Source organism: Hevea brasiliensis, chromosome 14 (assembly GCF_030052815.1).
Source record: "Hevea brasiliensis isolate MT/VB/25A 57/8 chromosome 14, ASM3005281v1, whole genome shotgun sequence".
NCBI lineage: Eukaryota > Viridiplantae > Streptophyta > Magnoliopsida > Malpighiales > Euphorbiaceae > Hevea > Hevea brasiliensis.
This window is the reverse complement of record NC_079506.1, coordinates 89,995,074-90,019,817: the sequence shown is the minus strand read 5'-3', so window position 1 is coordinate 90,019,817 and position 24,744 is coordinate 89,995,074. Positions and strand designations below refer to the sequence as shown.

At 35.4% G+C, this 24,744-nt stretch overlaps 1 protein-coding gene, 1 long non-coding RNA gene and 1 other non-coding gene across 4 annotated transcripts; all 3 read left to right on the top strand.

The window, feature by feature from the left end:
* Window positions 1-1,335: 1,335 nt before the first annotated feature.
* Window positions 1,336-21,492, top strand: LOC110670836 (putative disease resistance protein RGA3). 2 transcript variants are annotated; one of them, XM_058133808.1, is made up of 6 exons: window positions 1,336-1,733; window positions 16,009-19,078; window positions 19,277-19,344; window positions 20,398-20,467; window positions 20,942-21,095; window positions 21,192-21,219. In XM_058133808.1, exons 1-3 carry the CDS (start codon window positions 1,425-1,427, stop codon window positions 19,282-19,284), a joined length of 3,387 nt encoding a protein of 1,128 aa, XP_057989791.1. In that variant the 5' UTR covers window positions 1,336-1,424; the 3' UTR covers window positions 19,285-19,344; window positions 20,398-20,467; window positions 20,942-21,095; window positions 21,192-21,219. The 2 variants fall into 2 exon arrangements, with proteins under 2 accessions (XP_057989791.1, XP_057989790.1); XM_058133807.1 differs by having other exon boundaries at window positions 20,942-21,492.
* Window positions 12,919-13,025, top strand: LOC131173593 (small nucleolar RNA R71). Its single transcript, XR_009143907.1, has one exon. It is a non-coding gene; the product is annotated as a small nucleolar RNA R71 (small nucleolar RNA).
* A 6-nt stretch (window positions 21,493-21,498) lies between the features above and the next one.
* Window positions 21,499-22,718, top strand: LOC131172601 (uncharacterized). Its single transcript, XR_009143140.1, has 2 exons — window positions 21,499-21,901; window positions 22,062-22,718. It is a non-coding gene; the product is annotated as an uncharacterized LOC131172601 (long non-coding RNA).
* Window positions 22,719-24,744: the final 2,026 nt, after the last annotated feature.

Here is a 24,744-nt window from a genome sequence, read left to right as displayed (position 1 = left end):
ACTTTGTTTCACAGACCGAAGAAAAAACAAGGAAATGAAATGAAATGAGTAAATACTCTGTTTATGTCATTTGAAGAAATAAAATGAAAAGGAACAAACAAATACAAAGATGAATTCTGCAGATGTTGTAATGCACTGATAGAATTGGTTGCTTAGTTATCATATAATGATTAAGATGCTGATGAAAGCTACTAAGATGGTTGGTGACACCAAGATTCTTACCCAATATCATAACAGGGTTCATCCTTGTAGCCTCATTGTAGGATACTGTGCAAAATTATATCCAAAACTTGCTGCAGTTGATAGCAAGACTGGTTAACTCCTCAACTTGAAATGACAGTGATTCAATAGACGACAAAGTTAAAATTTAAGAAACAAAAAACGAGTTTTACAGCAACTCAATAAATATAAATATTTTGATTTGTATTATTTTTATATAATCTAATAATTTGAATCTAATCTTTGATTTGAATTGAATGAGTGTTTTAATAGCATGGCCGGCAATTGTTTAGTTTGTCGGTAGTTGTTCACATGGGAAAGAAAAAGAAACGAACAACAACTGCACATAAGAATACTGACAAAACCAGAAGAAATATGGGTAGTGGTGAATGTCGCAATTGACTACACATAGGATACTGTGCAAAATTATATCCAAAACTTGTTGCAGTGGATAGCAGGGCAGGTTAACTCCTCAACTTGCAAGTTTGCAAGTTTCTGATATTGTCTTTTGCCAGTGACAATGTACCAATTTCTCTTCTTCTTGTAATTTTGGTTTGGAAAAAAATGACATCTCAATTTTGCCCTTATGATAATTTTGAGGAACTTGCAATGACAGTGACTTAACAGATGACAAAGTTAAAATTTAAGAGAAATTATTAGGTGCACTCATGCATATACATCACGTGGGATCTACTCTGTATGTTATAGGAGGGGCTCACTTATCTGGGAGAGTGGGAGATAGGGAACACTATTTTTTAACGCTCACAGTGTATTTAATAATTAGCTAAAATTTAAGAAACAAAAAATGCGTTTTAAGGTGACTCGTTAAATATAATATTTTGATTTGTATTATTTTTAGCAATTGTTTAGTCTGTCGGTAATTGTTTACATGGGAAAGAAAAAGAAACGAGCGACAACTACTCCTAAGAATACTAACAAAACCTGAAAAATATGGGTAGCTGTGATGTTGCAATTGACTGCATAGAAGATTAAGAAATAGTTTCTCAATAGAAAAATACTAACCTCGCTTTCAAGTGCTCTGACTTTAACTCATTTCCTAATATTAAATTTAGAACCATCAATCATTAATTTTTTTTTATAATTTACTCAAAGACTTTGATTTCACCCATAAATATTCCTGCAATCATCTTCTGCTTTCAACTTTTGCTTCAACCCATTTCTTTCATCTTTGCGAGAAGGAGACCATGGCTGAAATGATCCTCAGTTTCGTGGTGGATGCAACTTTGTCCAGGGTAGCTTCGCTCATCACCGATGAAATCATCGGTGCTTGGAATCTCAAGGACGACCTGAAAGACCTTCAAGATTCCCTCACCATGATTAGTGGTGTGCTTCAAGATGCAGAGGAGCAGCAAACCAGAAAGGAGCATGTCAGGCTCTGGCTGAAGAAGCTCAAAGAAGTAGCTTATGAGGCCGAGGATGCCTTTGATGAGTTGGCCTATGAGAATCTTCGACGAAAGGTTGAGATGCAAAGGCAAGACCAATCAGGAACAGAGGTACTGTCACACCTAACTCCCACTCAATGCTAGGAATCATATATGATCAATATACCTATCATTCAAACCAGCTTTTTCTTTGCTATTATATAACGTATATATAACACAAAATTGTTATATATATTTTGAACCGCACTCAAAGGCTACTTCTGTACTCCACGTAGAATATCAGATCCATGTGGCTCTTAGAAAATTACCAAAAATTCAACAGCTATCTCCCTTAGAAAATAGACATTTCCCCCTGTTAAAGGCTGATACGGTGTATCCGCAAGTGCACGGGCCACAGTAGTATAGTTTTAAAAAAATGATATCGATCCCACAGGGAATTGTGTTTAAATTGGAAATAAAAGTATAAGCTAATTAGAGTGACAAAATTTAAAGATGTAAAATGAAATTTGGAATTAAAATTGATATTTAAGGAATTAATGCTAAATCAAACAATTAACTAAAATTAATTAAACTAGATTACCAAAAATTAATTTGAAATTTCTATTTATGAAATTAAGAAGAATTAAATCTAAATTCAATAATAAAAAAAAAATAAAGTAATTCTAGAGATTGGATTTAAATTGGATTTAAATTTAAATTGCTATTTATGAGATTTGGAGGATTTAAATCTAAATTCAATGAAAATCAAATTGATTCTAGAGATTGGATTTTTCAATATTGTTTGCATGTGGTTTATCCTTAATTTAGCCAAACACATGAGAATTGCAATTTTGAGGGAAATCAATTCTTAAATTTTTGAAACCTTTTTCAAGCATCTCAAAATTGGTTTTCATTAAATCAAACCCTGTTTTCACGGTATTTCAAACCTAACAAAAACCCAATTAATGCTCTAATTGATTTTTTTTTTTTGGAAAGTTCCCCTTAATCTTCTTAGCTTATCTCTAACACCAAGAAAATAAAGTTTATTGCAAGATTATCTATCCCTAATATTCACTTTTCAGTCCATCTATTAAGGATTAAAGCTTAACTTAATGAGGGCCCATTCATCAAGCAAGGCAACAAGCTCACAAGCAATAAATCAAAATGTAACAAATCCCATTTAAATGGCTAAATCAGTTCAAAACCACAATACAAAGCAATATTTACAAACCCATCTCTAAAATCTCAATCAACTATTCACTATTCATAGTTTTAGGACAAACCCAAATGTATAAATGAAGAAATAGTGAAAATGTAAGCAAAAGGGTAGAAAAACCCAGAAAATTGCAGAAGGATCTGCTGTAGAAAAGTGCAGAAACGTGATCCTTCTTTGCTGCTTTGGAAGAATGAGCGAGCGTGCTCCTCTCTTTCCCTCTTTCTATCCTTCTAAAAATGCCTCCCTTGCTCTCTATGAAAGATAATGATAAATGAGACTTTATATAGGCTAAAGTGCGCCTAGAATGGGTAAAAAGGGGAAGGTTCCAGAGAAAGTGAGGTAAAAAGCTGGAGTAACGGAAATGCCACGTCAACAATTTCCAGTAAAAATGACATAAGCCGAGTCAGTTGTGGGTTGTGTTGCGGGTTGTGTTGCGGGTTGTGTCGCTCTCGGCCTGAATATCTGACGATCGACACAACCTGCGACATAAGCTAATTCGGTTGTGCTACAGGTTGTGTCGCTCTCGGCCATTTTTTACTCAACTTCAAAATTTTTGCAATTCGACTTTAATCTCTTCCAAATGGCTACTTTGATCAAAATACATCAAATTTCTCCAAATTTAACCTACAAAACAAATAAATTCCAAAAATTAAACTAAGAAGTGTGAAAATTATAAAATTGACTAAATATATACTAATATCTATAATAATAGCTATGAACAAGGGTAAATTATGTGCAAAAATTACACCTAAATGATGATCTAAAATGCATGCATCAAATTCCCCCATACTCAAACTCTTGCTTGTCCTCAAGCAAAATTTCATTGAAACTCATTTGGAAGGGAATAGAATCAGTCTTTGAAAACACAAAATTCACTAATCCAAACCACCAACTTACCTCTAGCCACCAACATTCCAAGTTCCCACCAGCAAAAGCACAAAGAATGAAGCAAGCACTCTCAACAATTGCAGAATAGCTAAGAATTAACCAATCAACCCAAGCAACAAATACTAACCAGCTACAAGAGTCAATTGTGCCAAAACAAACTTAAATGAAATAGATAGCCAATGTGTCTCAAATAGATGGTGAGTAATGTATGGAAGATTATATTGCCAAACCCATATGCAAGCATAAAAGATCTAACTCTACTAATGTAACAAGCATTTTTCAAAAAATCATTAGGTCTTTTTAAGGGTTGTAATGGGGTCAAATAGGGTAAAATTGTGGTTAACAAAGAAAGGGAATAAGGTAAACAAAATATGAGAATAATATTAATCATGAAACTCAAAGTGTACTTTTCTCTCTCTTTTTTTTTTTTTTTTTTTTTATCAAGAGGAAAGAAATTCACAATGAATCTCAAGTGCTATCACAATGATTATACAAAGGGACTACTTTTTATGCTTATTTTATTTTATTTTATTTTTATTTTATATGTGTCCCTATTTCATGTCACACCCAAAATTTCCTTTGTGATATTTTGGTGACCTTTTCAACTTTTCAAAATTATTATAGCACTTTTCAAGACGTTTAAATCCTCAGAGATTTTTATTTTATTTTTATTTTTATTTTTATATCATTATCATTTTTTTATGCACTTAATTGCTAAAATACTATTCTCATAGATAGGTGGTAGTGTTTAGGTTTAATGGCTAGGTAAATGATTTGGGGTCCAAAGAAATTAGGGATTTAAGGTTCAAGGGGGTTTGCAAGGGTTAAAATGAAATTAAGGTAGGTTAAGGCTAAATGTGAGGTTTAAAATATGAAGAAATGCCTAACTCAAATTCTAATCAAATGCAAGATAAAAATTTAAGCTTGAAAGATCTAAGATGCTTGTTCTAGGAATGGTGAGGCGACAATGGCCATTTCTTTCTTAAAGGCTTATCCAGACACTCAAAACTCAAAATAACTAATCAGAATCTGCATACCTAGATGAATGTATTAATTTTCAGCTATTAAGTAAGAGAAAGAATAATGCTTAAGACTTTGTACCCAGCTGGAACTTTCATTCCACTTAACCATCTAAAGACAAGTTGGACTTCTTGAATAAGTGGCTTATGGAATTCAAAGACTGGTTTAAAAATCAAAAATTTTAAATGAATGAATGAAATGTATGAGTGTAAATGTCAAGTCAACCTATATCTGACTAAGTATGCGTAACTAAGTATATGAGGCTATATGCAAAAATATGTACAAGTATGAAGTAATGAATGAGTCGCTATATGCAAATGAAAAAGGAAAAAGTAGTTTTTGCAAAAAATTTACCCTCTCCTCCATACTCAGAATGAACATTGTCCTCAATGTTAGAAGAGTGCATGGAATGGGATAATGTGCAGAAAATGGGTAGCTGATATGTGCATAAAGAATTATTACCCTGTTGCATAAGCGAGAGCACAACTTGTGTTGTGATGACACAAGTGAGATGAAATTGTTACCTCATTGAAGTGCGACCAATTTAATTAGATAAAATTTGGACAATTTCTTTGCACTCATTGCAAAAGAAAGCGATGCAATGGAATCCATTAATGAAATCGATTAATCTCAAAAATTTGGAATAGGGAAGTTAGCGCGAGAAAATATAATTATCAAGTGTAAATTTCGAAGGAGCATATCAAAGCAAGTGAGCAATGTACTAAAGATATAAAAGAAAAATGTACGTTATGAGGAACTAAAAAAAAAAAACTGAATAAGTAAATGGTTTAAGTAAAATAAAAGCAACACAAGCAAAATATTAACTAAATAAGTTCAAAATACTAATTAACGAAATTAAAGACATAAAATGTAAATGGAGAATAAAAGCTGGTCAGTCAGGTATGAGAAGTCCTTTGCCCTTGCCATCTTGTGGAGGTGGTGGTGCTTGTGAAATTCTTTGTGGAGAGATGATGCTCAAAATCGATTACAGGTTTGTTTGATCTTCTCGATTGAGCTCGCATGACTTTCAACTCGTCTTGCATTTGACGCCGATCCAAATATATGTCGGCTAAATCTCGCGATTATGCGAAAGAGACATTCGTCATTTGCGAAAAGAATAGATCTCATCGAGATTCTCCATGAATGTCGAAGAGTTGATATGGATGGTCGGAAGTGTTGATGAAGCGAGTTGGCGGTGGTGGGCTCGGCTTGAAGGTTGTGTAGAAGTCTGCACAAATGGTCGCTCGAGATCTTTGAGGAGGAACTAATTGCGGTGGGAGAACCAGTGGTGGTTACTGTTAGTGCAGGAATCTCATACTGCTTGGTAGCCTCATTTTTGATACAAAATTTTTGGTTGGCCAAATGAGGTCCATCCAAAAATAACAAACCAGTTGGAAGATCAGGACACTTGTGTATTTGAGGATTGAAGCCAAAATAATGGGCAATAGGTGTGACCAATCCCCCAAAGACAATGGTACCAGTACCCCTAGTGGTCTGGCGGATCACATGGCGGCAGAAATAATAACCAGGGGAAGCCTTTTTGCCAGTTTTTGCACACCACAAAAAGAATAGATCATACTGTGACATTGTGCCAACACTAGATCCTCTGCCTAAAATTGTATTTGCAATTAGTCGCTGAAGCAATCTCAAGGCATGATTCTCAATCTTGGAGGCCTTACTGTGTCCTGGTTTGAAGGTACCTGCTGAAGGTGCGATTCGCTTCCAGTATTCACACGCATTATAGTCCCATTGACTAGTAGGTATTTTGAACAGACCATCAGGTGGAAAGCCAAAGATATGGTGAAAATTATCCATAGACAGGACCCTATCTTGACCAAGGCATCTAAATTTGATTGTCAAGTCATTGTCCAAGGCAATTTTATGCTCATTAGTGGACAGGGAGGCCATAAACTCCTGTACTAAAATGGGGTAGACCAGTTCCTGCTTATGTGCAAATCGCACCCAACCTAAAGCATCTAACAGAGACTGCATTTCATCATAAATCTTCAAGGATTTAAGTGTAGACACATCCAATTACCGAGTTTGAACCATTTGTCGGGCTACAATTCTTGCCTTATTTTTCTTCATGTCGTGATGGGTAATATCCGATGTGTGCTTGATAGGCAAAGAGGAGGGGAATGCAAGGTTACCTCTAGATGTACCGGGGCGCTTGACCGCTGATTTCGGAATGCCATGTCGGTCAGCAGGCGCGGTGGGCATTGGAGGCGGGATTGGGGGTTGTTGTGTGGCCGGTTCGGGTTGTTTCCGCTTGACGCCGCCCGTCGATTTGTGTGGTTTAATGCTTTTCGCCTTTTTCTTCTTGAGTGTGGCGATCAGAGCATCAACAGAATGGGCCGACGATGGGTTGGCGTGCATGGGTGGGGTGCCTTGGGGCTGCGGCGGCTGTGAGGAGTGGGGAGGCGAGTTTGCGAAGGATAATGGAGATTCGGACATGGCGAAATGGAGGGGCGTGATCGGAAAAAGGAGAAATATGGGAAGAATGGCGGCGGTGAAGCGGCGGGAAAATGAAGGTTCTGGCGAGGATGGGAGGTTGTGTCGGGCGATGTCGAGAGAGAGAGGGTTATGGGTTTACGGGTTGTGGGCTTTGGGATTGGGGTTTAGTCGGTTGGGCTGGTTTTAGGTTTGGTTTCGGGCTTGTAGGCTTTGGGTTTTTTTAATTGGTTGGGTTTTAGATTAATTTTTGGGCGTGGGCTTTTGGGTTTCTTCTTTGGCCCATTAGGTGAAGGAAGTTGTTATCTGCCAAAACAAGCAGTGACACAAGTTAGAACATAAGGATAGGGGGGTTGTGTCGGAAGTTGTGAAACAATCTGCCCAAAAATGTGCCCAGCGAAAATAAGCGGTGACACAAGCAAACCCGGTTATGTCGCAGGTTGTGCAATCTGCTGCCCAAATTTGACCAAATTTCATAGCACCTAAAAAATTGAAACAAATTAGGTTTCAAATTATTAAACCTTTATAACATGAATTCTAATTGTTCAACTTGTTGTGTTCATTAAATACTCGCACAAAATAATTTTTCAAAGCACCAATTCACACACCCATATTCAAATAATTTTCTTGTTAAACCAAGATGTCAAAATTTGGAAAAATTTTCTCTTAAAATTAACCAAAAGGGCAATGAATCCAGCAATATGAACCAGCAAATACTCAACCTAAAATTTAAAGCTAAAATTTAAAGCTAAAAATTTTTATTGCTCATTTGCTTGCAATGCATTGCATCCCATCTGCACAAGGAAATTAGAACAATGTTAAGCTCTGAGTAAGGAGTATAGAAAAATTTAAAACAAATATATATATATGAAAGAAATAAAGAATCAATGAAAAATTATGAGTTATGTACAAAAATGCTAAGTTTAGGTCTTTAGCTTGACCATACTCACTCAAAATTTCATGGAGAATGAGAAAGATAGCAAGTTGCTATTTTCTCAATTGGTTCACTAGCTGAATAATGCCTCAACCTTTGCCCATTTACCTTGAAATTACCCGATTTTTCACCAAAAATTTCCACAGCACCATGAGGGAAAACTTTCATAATTTTAAATGGACCGGACCACCTTGATTTTAATTTTCCTGGAAAAAATTTTAACCTTGAATTGAATAAGAGAACCCAATCTCCTTCTTTAAAGTCCTTTTTCTTGATATGTTTATCATGCCATTTTTTAGTTCTTTCTTTATAGATCCTAGCATTTTCATAAGCATCAAGTCTCAATTCTTCTAATTCATCAAGTTGCAAAAGTCTTTTGTGTCCAGCAGCTTGTAAATCAAAATTGATTGTTCTAATGGCCCAATAAGCTTTATGTTCTAACTCTACGGGCAAATGGCATGATTTCCCAAAAACTAACCTATAAGGTGTAGTTCCTATGGGGGTTTTAAATGCTGTTCTATATGCCCAAAGAGTGTCATCTAATTTAAGGGACCAATCTTTTCTGGACTTATTGACAGTTTTCTCCAAGATTTGCTTGATTTCTCTATTTGTGATTTCTACTTGGCCATTTGTTTAAGGGTGATATGGTGTGGCAATCCTATGCTTTACCCCATATTTTCTCATCAATTTTTCAAATTGGTGGTTGCAAAAATGGCTACCACCATCACTGATTATGGCACGTGGGGTACCAAATCTGGTTAAAACAAATTTTTTCAGAAATTTTATCACAACTTTTGCATCATTGGTAGGTGTAGCAATAGCTTCTACCCATTTAGATACATAGTCCACTCCTACCAAGATATATTTATTCCCATAAGAAGATGGAAATGGCCCCATGAAATCAATTCCCCACACATCAAATAATTCAACTTCTAATATGGATTGTTGAGGCATCTCATCTCTTTTGGAAATGTTGCCTACCCTTTGGCACCTATCACACTTGCTTACAAAGTCTCTCACATGTTTAAACATTTTAGGCCAATAGAAACCTGATGTTAAGACTTTTTCAACAGTTTTTGAGACACTAAAATGACCGCCATATTCAGAGGAATGACAATGGTAAATAACATCATGCATTTCTTCCTCTGGTATACATCTCCTAATTATTCCATCATTACATCTCCTAAACAAAAGAGGTTCTTCCCAAGAATAAAATTTAACATCATGCAAGAATCTTTTCTTTTGCTGCCAAGATAAATCAGGTGGCAAGACACCACAAGACAAGAAGTTCACAATATCAGCAAACCATGGAAGTGCAGAATTCAACACATACAACTGCTCATTCATGAAAAATTCATAAATTGGCACAATTTCATCATCTTTATTTTCAGTTTTTATCCTAGAAAAGTGATCAGCCACCACATTCTCAACGCCCTTTTTATCTCTTATTTCCAAATCAAATTCTTGAAGTAACAATATCCATCTAATCAACCTAGATTTAGCTTCTTTCTTGCTCATTAAATACTTTATTACTGCATGATCAGTGAAAACAATTACCTTTGAGTTGACCAAATAAGAACGGAATTTATTGAGTGCAAATACTACCGCAAGGAACTCCTTTTCAGTTATAGCATAATTAACTTGAGCTTCATCAAGGGTTCGGCTTGCATAGTAAATGGCATAAGGTTTTCTATCTTTTATTTGGCCAGGGCGGCTCAACGACAAACTCACTTGCATCACACATAATTTCGAATGGCAAAGTCCAATCCGGGGGTTGCATGATAGGAGCTGTTGTTAAGGCCGTCTTCAACCTGCAAAAAGCAACCATACAATCTTGATTAAAATCAAATTTAACATCATGATTCAAAAGATTTGTTAAGGGTTTAGCAAGTTTAGAAAAATCCTGAATAAATCGCCGGTAAAACCCGGCATGTCCAAGAAAACTCCGCACTCCTTTGTGGTGGTTGGAGGGCATTTTTCAATAATTTCTATTTTAGCTCTATCCACTTCAATTCCCTATTTGAGATTAAATGCCTAGAACGATCCCCTCTTGGACCATAAAGTGGCATTTCTCCTAATTCAACACCAAATCATTATCAGCACATCTCTGCAAGATTTTAGACAAATTAGTCAAGCATGAATCAAAATTAGTTCCATATACTGAAAAGTCATCCATGAAGATCTCCATAATTTCTTCAATAAAATCAGAAAAAATGGCCATCATGTACCTTTGAAATGTGCGGGCGCATTACACAATCCGAATGGCATCCTTCGATATGCAAAAGTGCCATAGGGACAGGTAGTTTTTTCTTGTTCATCAGGATGTATTAGAATTTGAAAGAAACCAGAATATCCATCTAAGTAACAAAAGAATGAATGCTTGGCTAATCTCTCTAACATTTGATCCATAAAAGGAAGGGGAAAATGGTCTTTTCTTGTAGCATTGTTCAACTTCCTATAGTCTATGCACATTCTCCAACTTAACAGTTCTAGTGGGTATCAATTCATTATTCTCATTTTTAACAACTGTCACCCCACCTTTTTTTGGTACAACATGCACAGGACTAACCCACTCACTGTCAGAAATAGGGTAAATAATTCCAGCAGCTAGTAATTTTAGGATTTCCTTTTTCACAACATCCTTCATTGTAGGATTCAATCTTCTTTGGTGTTCAATGGAAGGTTTACTATTTGGCTCTAGGAAAATCCTATGCATACAAACTGTTGGACTAATTCCCTTTATATCATCAATTGCATAACCCAAAACTCTTCTATATTCTCTCAATACTCTCAACAATTTATCAATCTCAATATCAGTCAAACATGCATTAATTATAACAGGATATGTTTCATTGGGTCCAAGAAAAGCATACCTGAGGTTGGAAGGAAGAGGTTTAAGATCTACCTTTGGGGCATCCTCTACCTTTAATGATGGTGGTTTGATCTCCAAAGTTTGCACTCCTTCAAGTTGAAAAATTGTGGCTTCAGGATGTGGTGGAGAGCTTTCCAAATATTGTGCAAAAGTAGCCATGTTATGATTATCATCATTAATGCTCCCACCATGGACTAAGCAATTTTCAAGAGCGTCTTGTGGATAGCTTTTTCTGAAATGCTCTTGGACAATCTCATCAATAATGTCTACCCGCAAACAAGACTCAACTTCTTCATGTTTCCTTTTCATGGCTGGATTGATGTTGAATATCATTTGATCATCTCCCACTCTAAGTGTCAATTGCTCACCCTTTACATCAATTAATGCACCATTTTGCCAAAAAGGGTCTTCCCAATAAGATAGGAACTTTTGTGTCTTCTTCCATATCTAAAATGACAAAGTCCAGGAATGTAAAATTTCCCAACATTGATAGGCACATTTTCAAGAATGCCTTCGGATGCTTAATTGAACGGTCAGCCAATGAAAGATACATGTTTGTGGGCTTCAACTCTCCCATATTCAACTTCTCATATATTGAAAGTGGCATTAGGCTGACACTAGCTCCAAGGTCACATAAGGCATTTGCCACACAATTATCACCAATATGACAAGGAATGGAAAACACACCCGGATCTTTGAGTTTGGGAGGTAACTTCTACGAATTATAGCCTTGCATTGCTCTCCCAAGTTGATGGTGTCATAATCTTCTAGCCTTCTCTTGTTGGAAAGAATCTCCTTCAAAAATTTGGCATAACTTGGCATTTGGGATAGTGCCTCAGTGAATGGCACATTGATATACAACTTCTTTAGCACTTCAAGAAACTTGCCAAATTGTTTGTCTAGCTTGTGCTTGATGAATCTTTGAGGGTAGGGACGGGTGGGTTTGTAAGGTTCAGGTGGGATGTATGGTTTCTCTCCTTCATCTTGCTCACTTTTGCTTTCTTCTTCTTTTTCATTTTCTTGCTCTCAACTGAATTTTCTTCTTTTGTGCTCTCTTTTTCTTCTCTCTTGTTTTCACTTTCATGAACAAATTTTTTAACACTTATCAAGGTTAAAACCTTAAAAAGCTCATGATGGTTATTTGGTTGTCTAGGTAGATTACCATAGGAATTGCATCCTGATGAGCTTGCTAGTTGCCAATTGGGTCTCAACATGCGGTTGTGGACTTGTAATTGATCCATGGTTTGTCTCATGTGTTGCATTTCTTCCTCCAATTTGCTATTCATCTTGCTTTGTTCAAAAAATTTCTCCATCATGCTTTCCAAGGTTGGCTTGGTTCATGAGGTGGAAGGGATTGTTGTGCTCTTGCTTGATATACAGGTTGGGGATGGCTTGTGGGATTAATTTGATGACTTTTTTTCTGAATTAACTTCTGTTTATGAGCATAATTTGAGCTTTGGCGTTATTGATCAAAAGTTGGGTGTGTTCTCCATGTTTAGTTTTTCACATTAGAGTAAGCATTTCCCATAGGTTTACATTGATAACCTCCTGCATGCAGATTGTTCTTGCAAATAATCATCACCATAAGAAGAGTAATCAACTCCACAACTTTGAGTTCCATCTGTGAAGGCAACTTGTTGCATAGTTGTAGGAGTTGAGGTTGTTGCCTTTGTGCAAAAATCACTAAGAAGCTGAGTCAACTGGTCAAATCTTGCATTCATGTAGCTAACTGAGTCAAGTTCATAGATCCCAGCCTTCTTTGGCTCAAGTGTTCTAGGATTTCCCCACAAATGGGTATTATGAGCAATCTTCTCTAATAGATCATAGCATTCTTCACTTGTCATTCTCATGAAATCTCCTCCTGCTTGTGAATCAATTGTGTTTCTTATGGCTGGAGTAACTCAGTGTAGAAATGCAGACAATCATCCATTTCGGTATTTCATGATGAGGACATTGCCTTTCAAGCTCCTTAAATCTCATCCAAGATTCATACAAAGTTTCATCATCCCTTGGTTTAAAAGCTACCATCAAATTCCTCAAATAAGTAGTTTTCCCAGGTGGGAAAAATTGAGATAAAAAAGCTTGAGATAGCTGCTCCCAAGTAGCTATAATAGCTTGTGGAAGTGAGTCATACCACTCCAATGCTGAATCCCGAAGAGAGAATGGAAATAAGGTGAGCCGAATAACTTCATCAGAAACTCCAGGTTGTCTTTGTGTACCACATATCATCAAAAATTTCTTCAAATGAGAATGAGGATTTTCAAGTGGGCTACCTCCAAATTGTGAATTCTGAACCATTTGAATAAGACCAGTCTTTAACTCAAATTGATTAGCTCCAATAATAGGTCTGTTATCTCTCACATCTGCACATCTAGGAAAAGCATAATCTAACATGGATCTTCTTTGAGGATCATTTTGATTAGCAACTGCATTTTGCCCGTTTTGCTCGTTTCCTCCATTATCTCCACCAATAGCTCTATTTTGATTCTCCATATTTTCTATTGTCTCCTCTTGCTCAAATATTTGTTGTTCTTCTTTTTCTGCTTCCTTTCTTCTCTTATATTCCTTTTTGTTGGCTCGACAGAATTTTTCAATTTCAGGATTGAACAACAATTCAGTGTCACTTGTGCTTTTCGATCGTCTCATAAACAAGAAAAGTACCTGAAAAACACAAGGAACAATAGTGAAAATAAAAGAAAATAAAAATTCTAATCAGCTTAAAACAATTAAAATCCAACTTAAAAACAAACAATTCCCCGGCAACGGCGCAAAAAACTTGATACGGTGTATCCGCAAGTGCACGGGCCACAGTAGTATAGTTTTAAAAAAATGATATCGATCCCACAGGGAATTGTGTTTAAATTGGAAATAAAAGTATAAGCTAATTAGAGTGACAAAATTTAAAGATGTAAAATGAAATTTGGAATTAAAATTGATATTTAAGGAATTAATGCTAAATCAAACAATTAACTAAAATTAATTAAACTAGATTACCAAAAATTAATTTGAAATTTCTATTTATGAAATTAAGAAGAATTAAATCTAAATTCAATAATAAAAAAAATAAAGTAATTCTAGAGATTGGATTTAAATTGGATTTAAATTTAAATTGCTATTTATGAGATTTGGAGGATTTAAATCTAAATTCAATGAAAATCAAATTGATTCTAGAGATTGGATTTTTCAATATTGTTTGCATGTGGTTTATCCTTAATTTAGCCAAACACATGAGAATTGCAATTTTGAGGGAAATCAATTCTTAAATTTTTGAAACCTTTTTCAAGCATCTCAAAATTGGTTTTCATTAAATCAAACCCTGTTTTCACGGTATTTCAAACCTAACAAAAACCCAATTAATGCTCTAATTGATTTTTTTTTTTGGAAAGTTCCCCTTAATCTTCTTAGCTTATCTCTAACACCAAGAAAATAAAGTTTATTGCAAGATTATCTATCCCTAATATTCACTTTTCAGTCCATCTATTAAGGATTAAAGCTTAACTTAATGAGGGCCCATTCATCAAGCAAGGCAACAAGCTCACAAGCAATAAATCAAAATGTAACAAATCCCATTTAAATGGCTAAATCAGTTCAAAACCACAATACAAAGCAATATTTACAAACCCATCTCTAAAATCTCAATCAACTACTCACTATTCATAGTTTTAGGACAAACCCAAATGTATAAATGAAGAAATAATGAAAATGTAAGCAAAAGGGTAGAAAAACCCAGAAAATTGCAGAAGGATCTGCTGCAGAAAAGTCTTGACGTGATCCTTCTTTTGGGGAAGAATGTAGAACGTGCTCCTCTCTTTCCCTCTTTCTATCCTTCTAAAAATGCCTCCCTTGCTCTCTATGAAAAGATAATGATAAATGAGACTTTATATAGGCTAAAGTGCGCCTAGAATGGGTAAAAAGGGGAAGGTTCCAGAGAAAGTGAGGTAAAAAGCTGGAGTAACGGAAATGCCACGTCAACAATTTCCAGTAAAAATGACATAAGCCGAGTCAGTTGTGTTGTGGGTTGTGTTGCGGGTTGTGTCGCTCTCGGCCTGAATATCTGACGATCGACACAACCTGCGACATAAGCTAATCGGTTGTCTTTGCGAGTTGTGTCGCTCTCGGCCATTTTTTACTCAACTTCAAAATTTTTGCAATTCGACTTTAATCTCTTCCAAATGGCTACTCTGATCAAAATACATCAAATTTCTCCAAATTTAACCTACAAAACAAATAAATTCCAAAAATTAAATTAAGAAGTGTGAAAATTATAAAATTGACTAAATATATACTAATATCTATAATAATAGCTATGAACAAGGATAAATTATGTGCAAAAATTACACCTAAATGATGATCTAAAATGCATGCATCAAAGGCAATCAATAATATCATAATAGAACCATAGCCTTTAATGGGCACACAAACGAGGCAGTTCATTTATTTAAAAAACCTAACTTGGGCCTCCCATTTACACACATAATCCACACACCAGAATCCAATCTATACATATATATAATTTTCCATCCTATATATTATCTGTCCAAATAATACATATCCACGTGTTTCTATCAAGCATTAATATCTAATGCATTTGTAGATTTATAAATAAACATAGCAATATTTCTGAGTATTAATCATATATGTAGCTAATATCTAATATTTACTACTAAATTAAGTTGATAATTTGAAAATGCATATGCCTTATAATACCCTTTTTAATTTGCAAAAAGATCTAAAATAACAATACAATACAATTATTATTAATCAAGCTTGATATGAAAATTCAAGCATGCTAACATAATCATATTGCTTCTTAACTCAAACATCATATTAATTTCCAAAAGTTCAGAAATTCTAGAAATATCAATCACAAAAATTAAAATTTGAACTTAATCAATAATATTATTATTTAATTCAAAACATTTCTTAAGAATGAATATTTTATATGCTTGTATAAAATAACTATTAAAGTTTAATAAGAGAACAATTTAATATATTTCACTAAAGCTCACAGATTGGGTTGTTGCAGATACGAAACTGTTTTTCATTCTCCAAAGGCACTCGTTGTGTTAAAAAGGCAGCACTTCATTTCAAAATGGCCCACAAAGTTAAGAATATAAATGAATCGTTGAATAAGATTAAGAATGATGCTATGGGTTTTGGACTTCAGATTATATCAAGACAGCCTCAAATGAACTTGGATCGGCTGACAAACTCAGTCCTTGACAACCCAGTTATGGGGAGGGAAGCTGATGTCTCTAAGATTGTGAACTTGCTGAGCTGCTCCTGTGACCAAGTTCTTACCGTTGTTCCCATAGTGGGGATGGGCGGTCTGGGAAAGACAACGTTAGCTAAACTGGTGTGTCAAGAAGCAATAGAAGGAAAAAAGCTTTTTGATCTTAAAATATGGGTCTGTGTCTCTGATCACTTTGATTACGGAAGAATTTTAGGGGAAATGCTGCAAACTCTTGATGGAAGTATGGGTGGAGTTACCAACATAGATGCAATACTTGGACATCTTACAAAGGCGTTGGAAGGCAAAAAGTTCCTACTAGTTCTTGATGATGTTTGGAATAATGAATCTGAGAGGTGGAATGAGTTGAAAACTTGTTTGATAAGAATTATTAGAAACAATGGAAATGCTATTCTTGTCACAACTCGTACGGAGGAAGTGGCATCAATAGTGGAGACTTCTACTCATTACAGGTATAAACTGGGTGGGTTATGTCATGATTCATGCTGGTCCATTATGAAGGAAAGGGCACTGATTGGAAGTGGAAGAACACCAATCCCCACAGACTTGGAGGGCATTGGAAGGGAGATTGCCAAAAAATGTGGAGGAGTTCCATTAGCTGCAAAAGTTTTAGGTGGGACAATGGGCTTCAAAATGGATAAGGAAGACTGGTTGTCAATTGGAAGCAATGATGTTTTGAATGCATCAGACGGTAGAAAAGATAATGTTGAGTCTATATTGAAGCTCAGTTTTGATCACTTGCCTTCATATCTGAAGTCATGTTTCACATATTGTTCAGTTTTCCCGAAAGATGCTCTGATTGAAAAAGAACTATTAATTCGGTTGTGGATGGCTGAAGGTCTTGTAGGATGCAATGAAGATGAGGGCAACAAGTATTTTAATGCCTTAATTCAGAATTCCTTTTTCCAAGATGTTGAAAGGGATAAATATGAGAATGTTAAATGGTGCAAGATGCATGATCTTGTGCAGGACCTTGCATTGTCACTTTCAAATTCTGAGACATGGACTGTGGAAAATTGTTCTGCTGCTGATGACATATCACTCATTCGTCGTGCACATGTGGATAGCCAAAATGCATCCATTTTAGCAGGTGGTGGTAAGAAGTTGCGTAGTTTATTCATAGATGGTTTTGAGCTTGATAATTCTTGGAAGCTGAAAAGCTTGCGGGCCCTACACTTCATGATTCCTTATAATATCAAAAAGTTGCCATCTTCAGTTGGTAAGTTGAAACATTTGAGATTTCTTGACGTCTCAGGGACTGACATCGAAGTGTTGCCTGAATCCATCACCCAGCTCTATAATTTGCAAACATTGAGATTCCTTTGGTGCTACATACTTAAGGAGGTTCCTAGAAATAAAATATGCAATCTGATCAGCTTGAGTCACATTGAATTTAATAATGATGACCATATGCCATCTAAGGTGGGGCAGATAACTTGTCTCCAAACACTATCACTATTTGTTGTGGGTCCAAATAGGGGAGGCAGCATTCAAGAATTAGAATGCTTAAATCAACTAGGTGGCAAGTTGAAAATAACTCATCTTGAGGAGGTGAGAGACAAAGAAGAAGCCAAGAAGTCAAATCTACAGGGGAAAAAGAAATTAAAAGCCCTTAAATTTGAATGGAGTGATGGAAGAGAAAGCAACAGTAATGATGAGCAAGTGTTGGAAGGTCTTGAGCCTCACCCAAACATAGAGAGAATAAAGGTAGAAAGTTACATGGGTGAAAAGTTCCCGCTGTGGCTGTATATGATGAAAATTTCTAGTGAAGGCAATTCTTTTACAGTATTCGATAAGTTGGTGGAGCTTAAATTGAGCAATTGTAGATGCTGTGAAGAACTCCCAAGGCTTGGACATCTTCCTCGTCTTAAAACGCTCATAATAGAAGGAATGCCTAACATAAGATGTATAGGGAATGAATTCTATGGCATTGACAGTGGAAGCACAAGCAATGGAGGGAAATCGTTTCCAGCATTAAAAAAATTAGACTTCAGTTACATGAAGAGTTTAGTTGAATGGAAGGCACCAGCAGTAGATGAAGGAGGCGAAACATCTGTATTTTCTTGCCTTGAAAAATTGAACATTGTGCATTGTCCCTTGTTGGCAAAAATTCCATTAAGTGATAGTTCATCGCTTGTCACATTGGAAATCGTAAGTTGTGAACAATTGATTTACTTATTTGAAGAACTGCAAGTACACTCCTTCCCCTCTCTTAAAAGCATTACAATTAGACGGTGTCATAAATTAATTTGTCTTCCAAGTGGACTGAAATCCTTCACTTCTCTGGAATCATTGGTGATAAGTTACTGCCACGGCCTAACATCTGTTCCCGAATATTTAGGAGAATTGCATTCTCTTCGTCTTTTAGAAGTAACAGACTGCGAAATGCTGAGTTGCTTTCCAGAGACAATATTAGGAGGCCTCACCCGATTAAGGGAATTAAGAATTGGTGATTTCTCGGAGGAGTTGGATTCTTTCGCTTATCTGAATTCAATCCAAGACCTCTCATCCCTTGAATCCTTAACTATATATGGAAATCGTAAAGATAGAATAAAGTCTCTGCCAGATCAACTTCAACGCCTCACTACCCTAAACTCATTGTTTATATGGTATTTCTATGGATTAGAAGCTTTGCCAGAGTGGTTGGGCAACCTTTCGTCTCTTCGATTTCTTGGTATTGTGAGTTGTAAGAATTTGAAGTATTTTCCTACAGCTACAGCCATGCAACACCTCTCCAAATTAACGAATCTCTCTATTGGGAATTGTTCCTTTCTTGAGAATAATTGCGCCGAAGGAAGTGGCTCTGAGTGGTCCAAGATTTCTCATATCCCAGACGTACAAATATGTAAGTTTAGCCATCATCTGATTTCCTTTCTCCTCCTAACTAATTTAAACAAAAACGTGAAATTCGTTAAATTTGAATAGTAAAGGTTGATTGATTTTACAACAAACCAAAATAATTCTAAAATTTCTCCCTCCTTAATTTGTCATTTCTTCTCTGCTCATTTTCTCCTCCTTAATTCCTATTTGTTTTCTTTGCCAGCGCATTAATTACCAGTTTTGCTTTTCTTTGGGCGTGGACACTGCACTAGCTTTATATGGAATACTCAGGTATTTCAATTCCTTTCATCTTCATTTCTCAAATAGTATTTTTTTTTTATTTCTTTTTCTTCTTCTTCTTCTTCTTCTCTTTTTCTTTTTTTTTTTTTTTTTTTTTTTTTTTTTGTGAATAATGACTTCACTGATGGCTCTAACGCAAATATTACAACTTGAAATTTGTTTAATTTATGCAAGGTCTCAGGTATTATTATTTTTGCTAATCCTCAGATCTTATTTTAGTCTCCACAAATTGCAGAGCTCTGCTGTTAAGTAGACAAATGATTAAATTTGAAATTTTCTTTTGCTTTCTGGTGTGTTTGGATGAAGTGGGGGAAGCTTATATAAGATAAGGTAAGATAAGGAAATGGAAGGTAAGGTAAGAAAAACTTCCCAACCGACCATTTTGTGGGGTTGAAAATGTGAGGGTCTCTAAACCTTACCTCCTTTACAAAAACCTTCACTCATACCTTACCTTCAAATCCAAACAATTTGTTTTGCCATGACCTTAGCTAAATTATTAACTCAATAATTGAAGAGTTTTAATAAAGGATAACCTTCCAAGCTTTTGTTCTTACCATATTTCTTCATTTGTAGGTGCAAAATTGAAAGCCTAATTTACTATAATTGGGTAAATTTTTTTGCCCCCGTGAAAAATAAGCATATGACGTCCCTCCTGCATCTTAATGTTTTCTGCTTATATCACCGTTTTGAAATGTTCAAAGTTCTTTCCCAAATATCACCAAAAAATGAGGAGATACATTTATAATTTGTTAAAGTAAATGATATTTATCCCACATTGAAACTTATCCCTAATTGCCTGTTTATCTTGGCACCTTCTAACCTCAACACTTAACAAAATTCTTCTTGGCCCCCACTGCCTGCTCATCTTGCTTAGGCTATCACTCTGCTTTTCACATGTTACCATTTCCTGCACTTGATGAATCTTTCATTTCCATTGATGTGTGTGACTTACCTTTCATATGCTATGGGTCTTCCTTAATTTTATGATACATTCCCTTTATGTTGTTTTGTATTGACTCAAAATTCACAAACTTTAAACTACAGGTTCATTAAGTAAGAATGATTTCTACCAACTTCCATTTTTGTAACATTTACATCAACAGCAGCATGGCAGGTAATTCCTTCTAACTTTAGATGTAGGCATGGCTGCAATATGTGAAAACAATTACTTGCAAAGCCAGTGTTCAATTGAGGATTAACAGACCTTATGATTATATAGTCGTTGATAATTTGATGTCCACACCATCAGCTATTCCAATAAGCCCCAAAATATTCATTTAACCCTTCATTTGCTGTTCGTTGGGTAATTTACTTTTTCTGGCAATAGCAGGCTCTTTTTCCTATCCAATGTTTTCTAAAACTAGTACTTCCTGAAATTGAAGTTTCTATATTCCTTTTAGTCCATGTTTGACTGGCTCAAGTTTTTAGCAAAGTGAATGCATATAGTCCATCAAATGAAGAGATGATATTTATACTCACTTTGATTTACTTAGAACTAGGCACAGGAATGTATTTTCCTTAAGCATTTTAAGTTTGCATTGTCCACCTTTAGTAAGACTTTACAATATTATATGATTTCTTGAGACAGATGACAGGAATGATGCAGATACAAATGGAGATTTTTAGTAAGAACGAGTTAACGGCACCAAGAAAGAGAAACGGCCAGCTTCATTAACTTGTTTTCTATGGAACAGATAAATATTCACAATTAAAGAAGAGAAGCAAGCATGTCTTCATTTGGGGTCAGTATTGAAAGTACATTTGATTTCTAGATTCTCTGCTTTTTCTTGGATAGCATAGGGCAGAGGATCATACTGACTTATGTGCATAAGTTGCAGAGAGTTTACAAATCTTGAGGCTTGTAAGCTTGTGTTGAAATTTCTTATGATCTATATGTTCCAGGAAAATGGTTAATTTTGTAAGGGTTGAATCATTTGCAAGTTCTTGGTGGACCTGATGCACTTGAAGAACTTGTTGATTGGTATCATTATTAATACTTATTCCAAATTGTCTTTGCTCTCAATTAAACGGTCTTACGCAAAAGATCACACTTCCTGTTTATTGTTGCAGCAATAGATTTGGCGGCTCCAGTTCCACTTTCTCTTATGGTGATTTTCATCACAAGGTAGCTTTGCAATTTCAGGAAAGCGAAAATGTTGGAAGGTGGTCCTCTGCGTGACACTTCATGAGGTCATTTATGTAGCTGGAGGCCTTCATTGTAATTCCATAATGTAAAACCCTTTTCAACAATTGTTTTGAATATTTTGAATTTGAAAACCAGTAGTCTCTAATGAGCAATGGCCAAAGCAATTACTAATGGGGAAATTTTAAGCTTCTAGCTTGTATGCAAGATTAGGATTATTAATAAAGCTATGTTACTGTTTGTTAAAACTTACTATTTTGAGCAATTCTGATAATCTTACTATTTGTTAGAGATTGTAGGATGCAAGATAATTTCAGATACACAGCAGCAATGTTTTCTCCAGAAATTTCTGCTTTCATTTGAGCCGGTTGGGAAAGGCAAAAAATTGTTCAACTGAGTAGAAATGTAATGACATTTTATTTTATTTTCCCTTAGATATTTGAATTTCAGTCATTGGTAAACTCTAATTGGTTTTGAGTAACTGAGATCAATTTGTGACATTGATTATGAAGCACATTTACAATGAAGAGGCTACATAAGTAATTGTTTGTTTTTGTGCTTTCAGAATGTCTTTGATGCTGTCAACGTTATCCCAAGTGGCAGACAAAGGGATTAAGCTTGCCAAATTTCGAGTTCAAGCAATAAGAGAGAACTGAAATAGAGATAAGTTCACATCACCAACTTGAGCTTTGAGCCTCCAGTTGTCCTCACATTGACAACATTTTTCAGCTAAAACTGACTAGAGGACCAAGTAATCTCACATTTTGGGATCATTGGAAGATGCAATGTGAGCAGACAGAAGTAATGATAGCTCTCCTCTCTGCTCAATTCTGCTTCCTGCAAACTCTTTGCTATACCTTAGGTTGTTTTTGTCCATATATTGAGGCAAACAAATATAGTTGCTGATTCTTTAGCCAAACAGGGTCAATCTAGTCAGTCTGATTTTGTGGCCTTCTTTTAGAATTGTTTTGGCTTCAGACTTTTTCTTGTTCTACTATTTTTTCAGTTTGTTTGGTTGGCTCCTCTTTTGCTTTGGTCTCTTGATGTTCTCTACTTTGGCCTTTTTGGAGTGAGGTGCTTGCTGTTTTACGCCGGGTTTTTTGGGGAATGCCTGTTGGCATGGGTTAGGTGGTAGCTCTCCTCACCTCCTGTATCTTTCTTTTCTTCAATAAATTTTCTTGCTTATATATATAAAAACTAGTGTCAACTGTTGCTTGTACAACTTGAGCTTTGAGCTTCCAGTTTAAAAACATCCTTCAACTAAAGATTAAACAAATGAACAATTGAACTCACTTTGCAATTAGAACCATCAGAAGAAGGAGCCTGACTTTGCCCATAGGACACAAGCAGCTTTCTTTGTTGCAGTTGTATATATTGCAAGATAATCCTGATTATTGAATTGCATCATGCGTGTTGCTTTGTTACTTCCTACATATTAACGTGAGTTGTAAAATACATATTACGGCAGATTTCTTTGGTGTACTACATTGAGACTGAACTCTGTTTCACAGACTGAAGAAAAAAACAAGAAAATGAAATGAAATGAGACTATTAAACAAATACTCTCTTTATATCATTTGAAGAAATAAAATGAAATGAAACAGACAAGTGCAAATATGAATTCTGCAAATGCTGTGATTCACTGATAGAACTGGTAGCTTAGTTATCATATCTTGATCTAAGATACGGATGGGGGCAAGTGATTACTGGACCTGATCAGTTTCCCTTCTTCATTGATTGATAAATGAAGGCCTTCTAATTATAAACTAAAATGGCTTAGCCCATACGCATGATGTGTGTTAAGGATCAAAGCCATGAACCTGTGAAGGTAACACTGATATAAATGGGATGATTTATACATATATCATGAGGTAAATTTATCAAAAGTAACGGAAGTGTTAATATATCTAATGATTATATGATCATTAATAAATCATCAAATTTGTGATGAAATTTTACTGCTTCCTAAATCCTACCCAACAGATTTAGTTAGGAACAAAAACAGAGGAAACAGAGATCCATTGAAGGGTTGAAAAAAATCAGTCAAACACTTCTTCAAACTTAAATACGAGAATCTCTTTTCTTTTTTTTTTGGCACTAATTTTCTCATTGCAACCACCATATGTGTGTACAAAATACGCTATGATCTTTGACTAGGATGAGATCTATATGAGACACATGATCATAATATAATCATTTTACATACAGCTGTATTTTAAAATTTTTCTTTCTTAACACCTCTACGGTTCTGCTTCTACCCACCATCATCGCAGCAATACTTCCAAATTGGAACCAAAAATGAAGCGGGCTTCATAACTGGTTTTCTCTGTTCAATGTCAACGCAGTCTACACAAGATTCCTGATATTAAACCAAAGAAAATTACCTCCACACTACCCTATCCCTCCATCTCTCTCCGCAACTGTGCAACTTTTGAGGGATTTTTCGCTTGGGAACGACCAGTACTATGGCAACTCACCAATCGCCGGCAACACCGAAACAATATACTTATCATCAACCAGATCAGGCAACTGGTCAATTCTCCAACAACAACCTCCTTGGCGAAGGGGGTTTTGGTCTAGTCTAGAAGGGATCCCTAGATGGTGAAATCGTTGCTATTAAGAAACTTAAAAATCTTCTGGAACAGAGCAAGGGATTGGGGGATGAGATTATGGTAGTACCGAAATCTTGTTAAGCTGCTTGGCTGCTGCATTGAAGGAGCCAATATATTGCTTGTTTTCGACTTTTTACCCGACGGTCCCTTAAGATCTCATTTACATGGTGAAAACTGCATCACAACACATTTTTTTTTTTTTTGCCTATCCATATATATATATGATTAACAAAATATATATATATATAAGATCTTACCAATGAGAAATGGCATTATAGACGGCAGGAGATTTTTTTTGCCAAAAAAAGAATGAAAACTGCCATAGGTTCTGCAAAAGGATTGGAATATCTACATGAACATTGTAAGTAATCAATTTAGTATTCGCTAATACTAACCATTTTAGCCATTGAAGCTCGATCAATTTTCTTTTTTCTTTTCATTTTTTTTAGTGTTATTAATCTATTTTCTTTTAAATTTCTCTACTTTAACTATATATGTATCTTTTAGGTGATACCAAAATCATACACTGAGATGTTAAGCTAGATAACTTTATTCTTGATAATAATTTTGAACGATCTGAAGGATAAAAGTATATATATATATATATATATATATATATATCCGATTGAAATTTAA

Bases quoted from the DNA above. Each gene is read 5' to 3' on its own strand.
- LOC110670836 (XM_058133807.1), top strand. From the start codon at position 1,425: ATGGCTGAAATGATCCTCAGTTTCGTGGTGGATGCAACTTTGTCCAGG. The intron at 1,734-16,008 runs GTACTGTCACAC...GGGTTGTTGCAG, and splicing joins AAGACCAATCAGGAACAGAG to ATACGAAACTGTTTTTCATT.